Source organism: Desmodus rotundus, chromosome 4 (assembly GCF_022682495.2).
Source record: "Desmodus rotundus isolate HL8 chromosome 4, HLdesRot8A.1, whole genome shotgun sequence".
Taxonomy (NCBI): Eukaryota; Metazoa; Chordata; class Mammalia; order Chiroptera; family Phyllostomidae; genus Desmodus; species Desmodus rotundus.
In genome coordinates this window covers 125,464,301-125,480,565 of record NC_071390.1, presented here as the reverse complement: position 1 = coordinate 125,480,565, position 16,265 = coordinate 125,464,301, and the positions used below count along the sequence as shown (strand labels likewise).

The window sequence follows — 16,265 nt, the reverse complement described above, 5'->3', positions numbered from 1 at the left end:
TTATCAATCTAGATGTATTAATGAATAGTCTAGAAAAGTAATACTACAAAATGATGGTATATGGACAGTGAAATTACATTTCTTTTACATTTTCTTCTTTCTGGTTACTATATGTAATATTATTGAATAAATAAGCATGCATTCTTTTTGTCACTTTAACCTTTTAGTTGGCAAATTTCAAATAAATCTCCAAGTAAAGGGATAGTACAATGAACCCTCAAGTACTCACCACCTAGCTTCAACAATTTGACAAATCTTGTCTTATGCATTGTTTCACAAAAGAAAAACATTGATTTTAGTTAAAAAGAAGTTAAGAACTAGTCACCTACTTAATATTTTCTCTAATCTGTACAACTTACCTTTATTCAAATCAGTGAAATTAAGTTAAGGATATCCCAATATATTATTTTTGTCAGTTATACAAGATCCCTCTCAAATAGTCCCCAATTATTTCTTTGAAAATTTTGTTTTGCTTATCTTCTTATCCTACTTCTGCTTCTCAAAAACTGCACTGTGGTATCCCCAATACTGGGGGAAAAACACATGACTCTAGGAATTTGGGCATACAGAATGAAGTGGCTCAATGAAAGCAGTTATTTTGAAATCTTGTTTTTATTTTAAAAATCTGTGCAGATTTGCATTTACCCTTTCTATCTATGCTTAATAGAAATAGACTCTTTAAATTACTCACCATCAGATAAATTTGACACTGCAGGTCGATGGTCCATGCTGGACTTACGGCTTTGTGTCCTCCATGGCAGCCTGATAAATACCCCTGTGAACACAAGGTCCCCAGTTTGAGAGGCACAGCCTAGGCTTTTCTCCCCATTTCTAAAACCCTGCTTTTGCCCCTAGACTTTGTTTGCTTGACTTTAAAACTCCAGTCTCTTTACAGACTTGGGCTTACGTTCAGACTTTGGCATTTTCCACCACGGACCTTCTCAGTTAGTGTGCCCTACCCTAGGAACTATTATTCCTCAGTTGCCATTCCTACTAACAAGTACAGGCCTGGCCCAATATTCTGTGGGAGGATCTTGCATCCACAAAACCACAAGTGTGAAGATACTTGTTCATTTAATAGGTCTTTATTGAGAGCTATTTGTCAGGCACATAGATAGTACTTGCGAATACCGCAGTTGAAAAGGACACAATCCCCATCTTTAAGTAGTCTACATTGTCACGAGACACACAAATGAACAGACAATTACAAAATGGGCTAATAAGTGCTACATGAAGTGAAGTATTGTGTTATATGAAGCACAGAACAGGGTCCCTTAAGTGGCTCAAGGATGTCTTCCAAGAAGATGATGCATTATAACGACAGGAGAGATAAAGATGGGCTGTCTTTGTGGTAATTTTCTATTTAAACAATTTAACCATGCAAAATTATTTCTTAGACGTTAAGTGGATTGTCAAAAATGGCATTCAATAATGGGAACTTGTTTCCAAGGTTGCTTTTGTATTGACCTATCAAGAAGGGGGCGAGCCCAAAGAGTTTGAATGCTTAGAGTTGTGGTTTAAAAAAACACCCAACAAACTATTTCCTTCAGATTGGACTTTTTTTGTGTGAACATCTTACAATTGTATTATGTATTTTATTGAAGTATCAGTACTTTTTCTCAGGCTGCTGTTGAACAAAATTGACTTTCTTTGTTACACTGGTGCAATCTTAATTATTTGTGCATCCTTGGTCTTCCACGAAGTACTTGACAAGCAGAATCAATTGCTCCATTTCCTCTTGCATTATTAGCCTTTTGTTACCTTACCACACATGGAACATTCATATTTGCCTCCTGTGCTCTGCCTTCCTGCTCACAGAGAGCAATTAATTATTCCACTGTCTAACCATGAAACTCTATATGTAGGGGTTGGCAAAAGCATGTTTACAGTTGTCAGCATGTGAAACAGTTTATTCTTGTATAATTATTTATTAATAATTGTGTTATTTTCTACATAAAAATGTAATCCTACCTTTGTCCAATCCTGTATACTTAAATATAGTAGATTTTAAAATACACAGAGTAAACTGATACAAATATAATTTTGTTTTCATAGTCAACTGATTCTTTTGATTACATTATCTTTAAAAGTCTATACTATCTCAGTGTTCAAAAACTTTAGATTGATTTATTTTTTGTTTTTCAGTAAAAGAATGGAATAGTGGTGGTGACAGCATTAGCTCTGAAGCCATCCCGCTTACTTAGGTGAATATGATGTAAGACTCACTTCCCATTGAGTAATTCAGAAACAAACATAACCAATCATTGTGAAGTCTTCTGAGGTGGAGATAGAAGGGTAGGCTTTGTCTACACACAATTAATCAGGACTGAGTAATGGAATTGAGTGAGAAAACAGTTGAAGGGCCTGTCTACCCTTTCCTTGCCCTCCCATGAGTGTATAGTCCTGCACTTCAAGTTATTTCAGCAAAAGAATGTTTTATGTCTGGACTTTTTCTTTCCCAATTTTAACCCTCTCTTCTCTTCTCTTCCCTTTCATGTGTACATCAGGCCTCATAATGCTATATACGGTGACTTTTGATACTGAGTATTTTCCCTTAAATCTTTTTAGACCATAAAGAAATGGCTTGTTCATTCTGACAGTCCGTTTAGGGGTTCTATTTTAATAATTTGTATCTCACGCTTTCTGATATTCCACACTTAGGGCAGGTCTCATTATTGCTTGTGTATCTGTTATAACTTTATCAGGCATGAAAAAAATAAGATGAGTCACTAATATGTAGGAAAATATATTACTCTAGTAAACTAAAGTTTGAATGGTGACAGGAAGTTGTAGCTTCCATTGATCAAAATAGCCTTGTTTGTGATTTTAGAGAAAAACCAAAGGAATTGTCAATTAAGACCAGTTTTAAATAAGCTGATCAACATATGAGTATTTTATAACAATACTTCTAGTAATTCTGTAAATATTTTTGAGTGACTCTGCTGTACTAGTTATTGTGCTAGATGCTATGAGGAATAAAAAATGAAAAATGACAAAGTTATTTCCTTAAAAGAGACTGCAATATCAGTTATCCTTTTCTTTCACTGTAATCAAAATCATTTTATAATTTCCAAACAGAGAAATATGTGCCGGGCACACCTTGTTACGCTCATTGATAGACTCTGCAGTTCAAGTTTGATTAATTTAGTACCATCTAACCTCATTTAATTTGTATAAATTTTGTATTAGAAAGTATCCTTTATACAATTGTCTATCAAATCATTAACATTGCTAAATATCCCTTCCTATATTTCTCCCTTTTTAAAAGAATTAGGTGTTACATAAAACTATAAGTAAATCAATTTAAAATAGAAACTCACTAGACTTCGTATCTTTGACTGAATATTGAATAGTGTATGTCTTCCCTCAGGCAATTTAGATAATTTATATATACATATTCTCTTGGTTAGCCTTATAGATTCAAAATAGGTGGTCTTTTAGGTCTTGAGTTTAATGAGTTATCAAAAGTACTTTAAGGCTGGAAAACCCCCAATGCAGAAGTTAAAAATGCAGTATTAAAGTATGGTGGCTAACAACCCAACCTATAAGGTAGAACTAGAGAGACCAGGCTTAAACTCCATCTTAGACATTCACCAGTGTGTCACCTAGGTGAGTTATGTAAGTGCTGGGAAAATCAATGGGAAGGGACTTCTAGAAAGTAGGAACAGCAAGCATAAAGGCTATGAGGCAGAACTGAAATCAGGGGTTTAAGAGCAAACAGAAGACCCATGTGGTGGAGTTGGGTGACATCTAGTATTTGGAGATGAGGTGGGAGTAGTCAAATAATTTTAGATTAATAATAGATACATGCAATGAACCAACAGAAATGATGAAACACCATGATAGAAATACTTCAATGAGTATGATCTAGTGGAAATTAAGGGACATATAACTAGGTACACTTATAAACAAGATTTTTAAATGTTTAGTAGGACTTTTCCTATGGAAAAACTCCAAAGAGATGCTAAAAACAGGACAGATTGTTGGGAACCACCCTGCCTGGTTTCAGAGGCTGTAACCCCTCATGGTTAAGGCTGAGTCAGAGTTGGGACCATAAGCCACTAAGGAGACAAAGCTTGTCTCCCTGGCAGGTGTACCACCTCTGCCCACTTCACCCTGCTTGGCCCTGAGCTTGACCAGTTAGCCAATGACGGGTAAGAATCCTCAAGGGAGGATCAACCTAAGACAGGCTCTGGTCACGGAAGGGGCCCTCAGGGAAGGACTCAGGGGGGCTGTGGAAAAAGGGGGTGATAGACCCTCGCCCCTCGGCTTTGAAATAGCCTGAGTCCTCATTCTGTCTGCAAGAAGTCTCCTAATCTCTTGGCTGCCTTACTTCCCTTGCCTGACTTAAGCCTGAAACAATGACAGAGGGCAGTGCAGTCCTGTGCTGGGAGGGGCAGATTCCCTGGGGAATCAGGCCTAAGAAAAATACATACATTCCTGTGAAACCTACTTAATTTGTACCCTCAGTTTAAGAGATAAGGGTCCAGACCTGAGATGAGTCTGGCGCCTAAAGTTTTATGGCCCTCTAACTAATTGGCTGTAACTCAGAATAAGCCCTCAGAGTTCTCTGTAAATCTTGTATTGTTTAACCCTTACTGGCTGACAATGATTGATGAGCTTTATCTGTATTCCTATGCAAATGAACCTAATAAAAGCTCCTGGAGAGAGAGGCTCTGGGCCCTTCTCCCCTTGAGAGAAGCGGCCACCTTTCCTCCCCAAGCAGATCATGTCTTGGTAGTCTTTTTCTTCATCCGTGGCGGAACCGGGGGAGGGGGGCTGCGTTAAAGCCCCCTGACAACAGATAATGCCCCTTACCAAGTGTAAGAACACTTTGAGGTGAAATAACTTGCTTTCCTAACAGCAGCCATCATCCAGCTCCCAGTGAACATAAACAGAAAACTAGGGACAAGGGTGGTGAAAGTAAGTCAGCAAACTCCTGGAGAGCACAGCCTTCACAGAAAAAGGTTACTCCTCTTCCCAAGGAAAACAAAGAGATTACCCTTTCTCCTCCTGAAGCCAAATGCTGAAAACCCATTGGAAGAATCATTTGTAGAGAGAGTGTGTGAGTGTGTATGTGTGTGTGTCTGCAAAGAACAGTGATTGGCATCTCCTTCCTCAGCTGGGTGGATGGAAGCAACTGGACACCAAGGTCCATCTGGGGCTGCTTTGGCAGAGCAGTGTGGTGAGTGTCTTGGAGAAATTAAGCATTTGCCACTTGAAGTTTGGGAGCTGCCTTTGAAGCAAAGATAGCTGCTCACTTCCAGTCTTCATATTTTTGAAGAAGAGGACCTTGCTGGAGTAGTTCACACTCACAGTATAAGAAGGGGATATAGAATTTGTTCTTGAGAGGAATTAATCCCCTTCTCCCCCCATTCTGGTATTCTGAGCTCTTGGAGGGTTCAGAAGATGATCTCAGTGGTTACCATGGCTATATGCAGACTAGCATGGAGCAAAGGAATGGGGAAGGATGGGAGCTAAATGAAGGAAAACTCTAGCTGGAGAAGGAGTCAGAGGCAGAACTGGGGTCAGAAACCAAAGTAGGCATGGTTGCTTTCCCTGATGGATTTTTCAGTGATTGAGGGGTTAGGGTAAAGCTGAACACCATCCAAAGAAAGCTGAGCACATCACCAACACAGAGCTCTAACTAGCAGAATCTATTAGCAGTAGACAAAATTGGATTGAACAAGGGAAATACCTGGGACACTTTCCCACACCAACACATGCTGATTATGTAAGGTTTCTACTATCCTAACGTCCTCTGTGATTCCAAAATTAGAGGAACTAAGCAGTGACAAGGGAGAAGCCAGGCCTCCTTCAAACTTGTCTATTCCAAGCAGCCAGAATCACAGTTTAAGTTTACACTGAGGGGAAAAGAAGGTGATCTTATTTATATCAGATACACACTTGAAGTTTTAAACTAGACCAAAGTCCTAATAACTTTGTCCTAAATTAGTAGAAAATGTTGTGTGCCAACATCATTATTTCATTAAGTACTACATCAAGACTTCATTAAGAAATATGAAACGGAGATTCAATTCATCATAGTTGGAAAGCCTCGACTGGAATAAAAATAAAACTATTTCTCATTTGTGTTACCATTGTGATATATTACACAACTAACCAGGCAGTGAAAACATAACACCAATCACATTGGATCTACTAAGGAGGCAAAGTGCACTAATCTAAAATCATAATCTCATGGATATTATTTTATTTAACTGTAAAATTCCATTCAGCTGCTTGGTTTTGATAAAGAGTTGATTCTGTCAACTGCCTCTTTGGTTGAAGAAAGTAAATGGATCTTCCCTCAATCAGCAACATGTGTATAATACTAATTCTCCAGGCATTTGTCAGGGATATGAACTCAGACTATCTCATATTCTGTTCTTATTAAGATCATGTGAGAGAAATGATATTTAAGGAACTTCATCTAAGGAACATGGTACCTATAGTTTAGGTACTTCGAGTTCTACCTTTAAATCAAGGTAGATCAGTGAGAATATATATTCATGACCATATAAATGCATCTGTAAAAATCTATCACCAGCTTCACTTCAAAATTATGTTCTTAGGCTTCTTTAAACTTGTTATAAAAAGTTATATAAAACTCTTTTCTAGTTTCTAATAAATATTGCTGATATTATTCAAAGTATTGCTCAGTATAACCTTATATGAGAAATTTCTTCATCAACTTAGTGAAAAGAAAATTTTTCTCCTGATGTGTTTCTTTCCTTTCAATACTAAAACTTTTCTTAGATTTCTTTGTTATCCCTTACTGCCAGAAAATTCAAAGCCAAATTCACAGCTCTATCAGAATAAGTATGTTAAACAATATGTAGAACATATTTGCATTTGTACTTTTTCTTGAATTTGATTTCTATTTTATCAACTTATTGTATATGTTGGGGGAATCTCCTTGTAAAGGGATAATATATATGAATAAATTACTTCATATACCAAGAAGAGTTTTCTCAGAAGACTGTAAGTTGATCTCCCAACATAAAATTGATTAATCTTCAAAAATGATTTTCAAAGACTAATTGCCAAAACCTGTTTTAAAAATAAGATGGAGTACCGGAAGTCCTAGCTACAGCAATCAGTCAAGAAGAAGAAATAAAAGGCATCTAACTGGAAAGGAAGAAGTAAAACTGCCATTATTTACATATGACATGATACTGTACATAGAGAACCCCAAAGGTTCCACCAAGAAACTACTAGAACTGATAGAGTAGTTCAGCAATCCCATTCACAATTGCTACAAAAAGAATCAAATAACTAGTAAAATAGCATGAGAAAGTATAAAGGTATAAGTGGATTCAGTGGTAATGGGAAAAACAATAAAGATTTAAAAATGAATTAAAAAACAACAAAAATGGGCCCCAAAATGTTATATTCATTCACTCACTCATTTAACAATACTAACCAGTCTGTATTGTGTATTCCAAAAAGTTATACAATAAAAATATTGTTTTAACATTGTTATTGTCTGTTAATTGTAAAAACCTTACCTCTGGTTTTTACTATCTATATCATTATGTATTGCAAAGCTTAACAGAGCCTCCCATCAATGCCCAGAAAAATTAACTCCAGCATTCTGAACACAGTTATAGTAGATGAAGAATAACTTATAAAGGAATAGAGAAAACAAATCATATTTTGGCTAAGAAAATAAGACACAGAAAAGGAAAATTAGTGACAAAGAGTAACAACCTGCTCTTCAGCAGCACTTTTATATGATCTCTTTTTGCTGAGATAGAAAAAAGATTGATTAGTTATATATATATTTATTTTTAAAATTTATTGAGATGACATTGGTTCATAGGATCATATAGGTTTCAGGTACACATTTCTATGATACATGATTTGTATATTGCATTGCATGCCCACCACCAGAGTCAAATCATCTTCTGTCACCATATATTTTGCCCCCTTTACCTTTTACTACCCTCAGTCCCTTCCTTCTGGGAACCACCATGCTGTTTTCTGTGTCTGTGAGTTTCAGTTTTATATCCCACTTATCTTTCTCTAACTTATTTCCTTTAACATAATATTCTTAAGATCCATCCTTGTTGTCATAATAGGCAATATTTCATCCTTTCCTCTGGCTGAGTAGTATTCTACTGTACATATTACCACATCTTCTTTTTCCTGTCCTCTATCAAAGGACACTTTGGCTGTCTGCATGTCGTGGCCACTAATTACTTATTTTGATGCTGTTTGTCTTCTTAGCTTAAACAAAATAAAGTTCACGGGGCCCTTCAAAACAGGAGGAAACAGATCCACAAATGAAAATAACTGTGTTTATCGGCTACCTAGCTGATTCACTAGTTTAATGACATTGGCCAGTTTGTAATGTATGACCCAGCAAATTGGCCAATAAAAGGATTGCTCTAGCAATACAAAGATAACATAGGTATAACTTCAAGTGCTTCTGTAAATTAATTAGATGACCGTGCATATGCATCCATGTATTGAGGCATAAAAGAACTTGGTTTAAGCTAGGGGATATTTTGACAATGATATAAACCATCCATGACTAGCCACACTGGCATTATACTTCTCTAGCAAATTCATGCTTACGGCCATCACATGCCTTATTGTTATGACACGGACAGGTATAGGAAGGACCACGGAATAGCTTGTTGACTGGTAAAAATGCCTGTGGTCATGTTGCTATTTTACTAGTTATGCAATATAACATATCAGCCATGGGTTTCAAGGCCACAAATATGTTCTTTCTGACTTTGCTTTCGCATTGCGCGGAAGCGCACAGAGGAGACAGACTGCCTTGATCTGAGACACAAAATGGAGGATAAATCTTTAAATACATTTTCTTCACAGAATAGTTTAGGGCAAAAGGATTGTAGAATAAAATTTATGATTTCACAAAAAGAGCAACACAGAAAATAAATATTCAAAGGAAAGACAAACTTTATTTCTAAGAGCCTTTTTTCTTAGAGATCAATTAATTTAAAAATAGTTGATTTTGCTTTTGTATCCTACAACTCTAAGAATAATTATCAAAGGGAAGCCTAAGTACATAAAATGCTCCATTTGATGGATAATTTATACTCTAATGTTTCATTCCTCCTTCTTTCCCTGTCATTCTCCAAATATCTACTAAAGTATAAGTGGTATCTTGAACTTTGATGACACACACTGTTTATGTCCTCTGAGCAGCCTGAAGGAAGGACACGAACGTAGGAAGAATGTTCTTATGATAATCTCTTGATACTTTAGAGTGATATCCAGTCAGCTTCTATTTACACAGCCTTCATCTCTGGTTTTCTGGTTTTCTATAAATTCTAGCTTATATTCATAGGGTTTTAAAACATTTATCTTTAGGTGAAATAATCCTAAGTATACAGGATCATAGGACCATATACAAGCATTTTTTTGAGTTTGAAATCTAGATTTGGGTTAAAAAAAAGTCATGAGATTCTGTTCAAATGAATCTGACAGGTCTTGGCCCAAAGCCGCACTGAGGAAGAATCTGTTTTTCTCTGAAGACAAGAGTATTATCAACATTTTTGTAAAATAGAATATAGTATTATTAAACCAGTATTAATATCTCCTTAGTGAGAATTTCACTTTTTTAAGGCTGTATAATAGGAACAGTTTAATCTCATAGAATGGAAGTTTTTACTTCATAATTGTTGCCTTTTTATTTTTGGCTAATTTGTTCTTCCCATGAGTATACAGAAAACTATTACTATATGTTAAACAACTTCAAGTAACTATAATGTCATTCCACTGCATTAAGTGATCTATTGTCCAGAAATAGAGGGTAGATACAATGCTCTCTCTAGTCCTTAGTACAGTGTGCCTCAACATAGAGGATTTTTTGGGTTATTGCTAGAGAGTGATTCACTTTGCGGCAGCCCAAACCCACTCTTCACTGTGGATCCCAATGTCTATATCTGTTCAGATGAGCCATTGGCTAAATGGATGTGTGGTAAACATTAAACAGTATCTATTTGCTCTTTTAATGGTGGTTTTTAGGACTGGTCACACATACCTTCTATCACTTTCCTTCCCTCCCTCCTTTCCAGACATATTTTCGAGAGCTATATATGTTAGGAATATGGTTATTGTCTTTTAAGAGTTCACAGTCCAGTGGAGTTGAGATACAAGTAAACAAAAAATTGTACTATAATACAGTGAGTGTTATGATACCATGAGATCATAAAGGAGAAACACCTAATCTAGTTTCTTAGGATTAGGAAAGTCAATTTAAAGATTATACATAACACAAATACAGAGTTTTGCATATACATGTGTGAACACATTTTTACAATTCATAATTTTTCAGAAATAAGACAGTAGTGATTCAATGTTGGCTGATATGCTGGTCTCCGGCATAATGAAAGAGATATACTGTCTGAATTGGGGGTTAATATTTGTAAACAACTTGACTTTTCTAGAAGAACAATGTTACATAATTTTAAGATATTCATGCTTTTCTCATCTCTACTATATTTTTGACAGTTGATTATAGTTAATATCAAAGGAAAACTTTCATCATACTCATGGCAGAGTGGAAGGCATGTCATATTAGTTAAAAAATATGAGCATTTGTACTCGTTTAGTGGTTCATAAATTATGTGATTTTGACCAAGTCATTCATCTTAGTTAAACCTCAGTTTCTTCACTGGAAACATGAAGAGGCTGAGCAAGAAGATTTTAGAGTTTCTTTCTAGATTTAAACATCTGACTTTTATAAATATTCTGGTCTATGTTAATACTTTTAAGTTAGAGTCTTAAGAAAAGGTTTTTAAGTTTCCACTCCTAGAAAGTACTTATAAACTATGTTCTCTAGCTCCTTATAAAATTTGACTTTGTCCTACAAGTTACACAAACAGTTTTCATCACACTAGCCAAGACCCGTCAGACTGGTTCTGTTTAGATCATCGGTGACTTCTTTCCTCACCTCATCCAGCCCAGGAAGTTGTGGATAGAGCCTGGATGCACACACTTGGTTGCAGACCTCGGTCTCCACAGGACTCTCCCTTGCTGGTCAGCAATGCATTCGTGAGTTGCCCCCTCTCCTTTTCTTCATCTTAAGTTAACTTGTAGTTTAAATAAAATGGCATAAACTACACTAACAGATGTGTAGATAGAATTTATTTTTTGTTTAGCATAGAAAAATACTTTTGATATTTAACATAAAATTACATCAAGAAATAGATTTCTATTCTATTTTAATGTTTTCTGTTCTCTTATGTTCCATCCCCTAAATCTTTAATATACTTTCAGAAAACTTCAAAAAAAGATAAAGGTACATAGTGTTTGACAGCTCTCTTTTAGTTTTTGTTTATTTAAAAAAGAATAGAACATGTTTTTGCTTGGGCTTTGTCTTATTGAGAAAATATTCTTTTTTTCAAAGATATACATGATAAAAGAATCTGATATCATGCAGATCCAAAGTACATTCATTTATGTAAGTAGTTAAAATTTTAAAAATTGTAGATGTTTTCAAAGAGTGAAAAATAATTTAAAAAGACAATATGACTAAACTGTTATAGCTAGATTTAAAAATAAATCTAATGAGGTACCACAGTCAACTTCTATAGTAGATGTGTCACAATTATTTTGAGGTTGTTTTCTTTCGAAGTTAGAAACTAAACAGAATCCAGGTTTTAGTGTACAAGTTTGTACTCTGAAACTAATTTTATCTTCAGATTAAAATTTTATTTTCTCTGATTGATGCATTGGCATATCTTTTATTGAAATTAATTTCTACTTTCAGAACAAAAGAGTTTGAAAAATGTAAAACTTGCAATGGAATCTTAATAGAGAATAACACTCAGGTGCTGTCATTGATAGAAAGTTCTACAGATTTGTTATGAGAAGTTTAATACTTGTCTATATATGTTAATGAAGAAACTACATTAATGCCTGTAAGAGCTACAGGCATTACAAATTTAGTCAGATTTTTCAAGACTACCTGCCTTTGCAAGTACTTCTCCATAATCTCTGATGGTTTGTGTTCCACCCTTTTTGCCTGCACTATTTTTAAGAATACCACCACAGAAAAGAGTGTTTTCATTTAAACTTATAATTTCTATCAAACTCAAGATGTTGAATAGATTTCAGGTTTTTTTCTATGCTAGACCTGCGTGAGTCTGGGATTTGTGTAGAGGAGCTGTAAGGTGGGGGTATTGGAGTGAATTTTTCTACTTATAGACTCTAATTTGAAACAAAAGATGTACCTAATCTTAGTCCTACTTTCAAGCAGATGGAAGGTACATCTCAAGGAAAAAATAAAAAACAAACAAAAATACCTTCCTGATCTAAAAATCGTATAACAAGTGGAGCCTATCATGTCTGAACTGACCTTGGAAATGCTAAGGGAATGGACTCCAGGGAGAAGGGAATAAATTTACGACACACAATTGCCGGAGTAGGTGTACCAACAGCAGTGCTCTGGGGAAAAAGATATGATTGAAATGCTAGGACATATGTGGGCAATTTCTTTTTAAGGATTGGCTCATAACTGGGAAGTCGTATAAGAAACAGGTGGATAGTTTTATTAAATGGCATGTTCCTCTTTAGCCAAATTTCTGATACCTCCCTCCCCCTACTCCACCTGTTCTAAATGAGAACCACTATTTTAGAATTTAAGGGTGAGAGGAAATTTAGACCCAGGTAAACGTTCTTCTTTTGCTGCTATTTCCTCCAAACTCTTATGCTATTCTTTGAGCATGCAGTGGTCAACATGTGAGTTTTATAAACACACACAGCAGAAAGTTAAAGAAAACTTTATCAATAATAAGGTTATAGGGAAGAGAGTTAGGTAGAAAAGAATCTATTATTAAATAGAGGGGAGAGAAAAAGTAGGTTTACAGTTGCAAGTCCATAAAACAGCTTATTTTTGTATTATTATTTATTATTACATTATTTCCCAAGGAACAACTGTAAACCTACATTTGCATGTATTGATGATGGATGTATGCTAACTGTATCCACCAGCAACCACTGATGAGAATTAGAGATAAACAGACCAAATTTATAGACACTCATACCTACACACATTTAAATAGATGAAGGTAAAATGAGTAATATTCAAATTAAACATCATGGAAAACTTTACTTTTTACTCAATAGGCTATGACTGTCTCTCAGTGTGTGGCTTGCATTAGATTCACTGGATGCTTGTTAAAAACAGGGAAGTCCCGTTCTCATTCCAGAAATTCTAATAAATCTCTGGTTGAGGCATGGGAGTTACACACGTTATTTCTTATTTGTACTAAAGTTTGAGAAGAAGTGATACAGTATAAAGCCATAAAAAGGGAACTGTTAAGATATAAAGAAATTAAAGCAGACATGACATAGGTCATCTTTTAAAGAGGTAGCCCTTTGTTCTATTTAAATTGGTATAATTATAGCTTAATGGGAGGTGCTCTCATCCTGTACCTTTCCCTGCAAGGGAAAAGAGCATTCATTTATGCAATGTAGCGATAATTATGGAGGAGAAGATAATTTACGAAGGTATGGAAAACTGAAGGAGCATACAGACACTATTTGGGTAGTTTGTGTCAAACTGGGAGGGTGGTCATTTTTGGATTAAAAATCTGTTTGTTTACATGGAAAACCTTGATGTAAAATTAATCTGGTTAATATCCCCCTCCACCCCCGAAATTAGTCAATAGATAGTGATATCTAAGGGCCACTTTATTGAGAGTTAGGCTCAGGGCTGCTGTATGATTGTGCTGCAGGTGGTTAACACTGGGCCTCACTTCTCCTTCAGCTTAGATCAGTCCTGTTTGCCCTGGCCAGGCAGCTCAATTGGTTAGAGCATTGACCTGATATTTCAGGGTCGTGAGTTTGATTCTGGGAAGGGCACCTGCAAGGAGCAACTGATGAATGCGTACATAAAGGGAATAACAAATTGGTGATTCTCTCTCTCTCTCAAAAGAAAAAAAAGAGCAATCCTTGTTCATGCAACAACTTTTAGCAAGTTCTCATTATGTACTCAGTTCTGTATGGAAGACAGCCATCTGTTGAGCACCTATTATATGTATTGTACATTTTGTAAATCTCATTTAATTTCGACAATACTCTGAGAAGCAGTTATCGTGATCACTGTTGTAAGAGATGAAATAACAGCAGCTCAGAGTGTCCAGGTTCAGTGAAGTGTTGAGTCTAGAATCTAACTGCAGCCTATCTGGCTCTAAAGTCTATACTTTTCTACTGCAACACACTGTCTATCATGTGTGGGGACCAAACAGAAGAGTCCTTGAAAAGTTTGTAGTCTAACAGAGAAGTGGTAGACACGCACACATGCATAGCCACACACGGAGAAAATGTGTGTGTATGTGTACCCGTGCACACCAACACAACACGGAGGCACAGAAACAGATCATAAATAGATTAATATGAAATAATACACAGATATGCTTAAGAAGGAAAGGCAGTGGTATAATTTTATTTTCATTGATTGCTTTTAAAAACATTTAAAAGAATGAATGATCTGCCCTTATTTAATTTTATTAAAACTGTCTTTATATTCAAATAAGATAAGAATATGACATAACTTTTCCACCCTATCTAAAGGTGATCAGTGACTGAGAGTATAGCACTTTAATTACCATTTATCATCACTACTTTATAAAAAGATTACGACATTTACCATCACCTGAAAATCAAGTTCATTTCAGTTCAGCATTTCACAAAAGGATTTCATCGGTTTAGAGTAACTATAACTGTGTAGTAGATCTTTGTTATTTTTTCATTGTTGTCTGCTTTTTTCCAAAAAATATGTCATTGCTTCACTATAAAGAGGGAATAAATAGAGACATTCAAGAAGAAGCAATATCGTGTGCTTCAAGATCAGCACAGATGTTATAAGGTTTATAATGCCTGATGGCCTTATGCTTGATAATGGGGTCCGTTGGGCAGTTGAGGAACAGGTCTCCTAAGAGGGTAGGTGGTGAAATGGGTACTCTGGCTGCATTTCTTGGCTTTGTCAGTGTTACAATCTAGAAGAACTGTACGAAAAGCTTTTAGAAATGGATTAGAGATTAGGAAAGTTTTAAGAGGTTGAGAAAGAAAAATGGGCTGTCAAGACACCAATTCGTGTCAGAACCTGCAAGACCAATCTTCTCCCAGGCACGCACATTGCCTGCATGGTTGGGCAATTTCTGAGATTTTTAGAATAGTGATTCTGAGGTGATAGAACTAAGCTTTGGGTAATTCAAAAGTATTATACAATCATTAAATTCTATCTTGCAAACTTTCGTCTGGAGCTGTCAGATGATATCTTTCTCTTTTGAAGCTGCAAAAGTAGATATGGAAGAATTTAGCACTTTGTTTAAAGTTGAACTATGAGTTGCTGCAGAAGAAAATAATTATTATTGTTTCACACGTACTATGTTCCAACTGTTTTTCTAAAAAACGTACACATATTAGTCTTTATAACAAGCTATGGTTATATTATTATACCCATTTTACAAATGAGGAAACTGAGGTTCGCAGGTAATATTACTCCCTAGGGGCAATAAATGGCAGAACTGGGTAAGCAAGGTCTATCTGACTGCAAACCTAGGCTCTTATCCAGTGCTATACCATCTTTACATTGTCTCCTTTATCTGCTTAGGTGGTTTTACTGCTACACTAATTAACTGTCTTGTGAGTTTAAAGACATAAACGTTAAATTTGCAAAAAACAGTGTTATTACTCAATGAATAATCTCCTAAATAGACCTCCGAGGCAGGTAGACGGGAAGCATTGCTGTCTGTGTTCTATAAAGTAAGTGATGCAACATTCAAAGATTAGGTAATTTGCACGCGGTCACAAGAATGGGTGAGTATATCAATATTAGAGATGGACCTCCCAGTTCACCTGTACTCTCAGTCCAATATTGTCAAGTAGAAAAGTTAACACAGGTGTCTACCTGACCCAGGAGATATTATTGTTACTGTTATTACTTATACCATTTAGGTTTGTTTAGAAATATATGGCCTTTTAAAAATTAGGTATTATAAATTAAAAGCTTGTCAGGTCACATTTAGTAAAATTCAGAGAATATATATATAGTAGGAACACATATATTCAGATACATATTTATGTATAATATGTATATGTTTTTCATACATAATTCCTATATATAAATAAATATATACATAAATAAAACTTGGTACCTATCAAGAACCCTGTGAGGCAGACAATATTAATAGTACCATGACCTTACTGATAGGGAAATAAAAAATTGGGAAGACTGAGACTTTCACCTCTGTGGGTGATCGATGGAGCTGGAGTTT

At 35.6% G+C, this 16,265-nt stretch overlaps 2 protein-coding genes across 8 annotated transcripts in view; one reads left to right on the top strand and one right to left on the bottom strand.

The window, feature by feature from the left end:
• LOC112320667 (transmembrane protease serine 11E) overlaps nt 1-16,265 on the top strand; it is an 87,334-nt gene that overhangs the window by 34,756 nt on the left and 36,313 nt on the right. The window contains exon 1 of one of the 3 annotated variants that reach the window (XM_045185638.3): nt 10,829-11,034. The exons of the other annotated variants lie outside the window; for them this stretch is intronic. Coding sequence (XP_045041573.2) covers nt 11,027-11,034 — 8 coding nt within the window. The 5' untranslated portion in view covers nt 10,829-11,026. Of the gene's footprint in view, nt 1-10,828; nt 11,035-16,265 lie in introns of those variants that run through there. 3 annotated transcript variants of the gene reach the window in all.
• YTHDC1 (YTH N6-methyladenosine RNA binding protein C1) overlaps nt 1-16,265 on the bottom strand; it is a 116,437-nt gene that overhangs the window by 91,467 nt on the left and 8,705 nt on the right. For 4 of the 5 annotated variants that reach the window (XM_053922204.2, XM_053922206.2, XM_053922201.2 and 1 more), the window contains exon 2: nt 692-775. The exons of the other annotated variant lie outside the window; for it this stretch is intronic. In XM_053922204.2, coding sequence (XP_053778179.1) covers nt 692-775 — 84 coding nt within the window. The remainder of the gene's footprint in view (nt 1-691; nt 776-16,265) is intronic. 5 annotated transcript variants of the gene reach the window in all.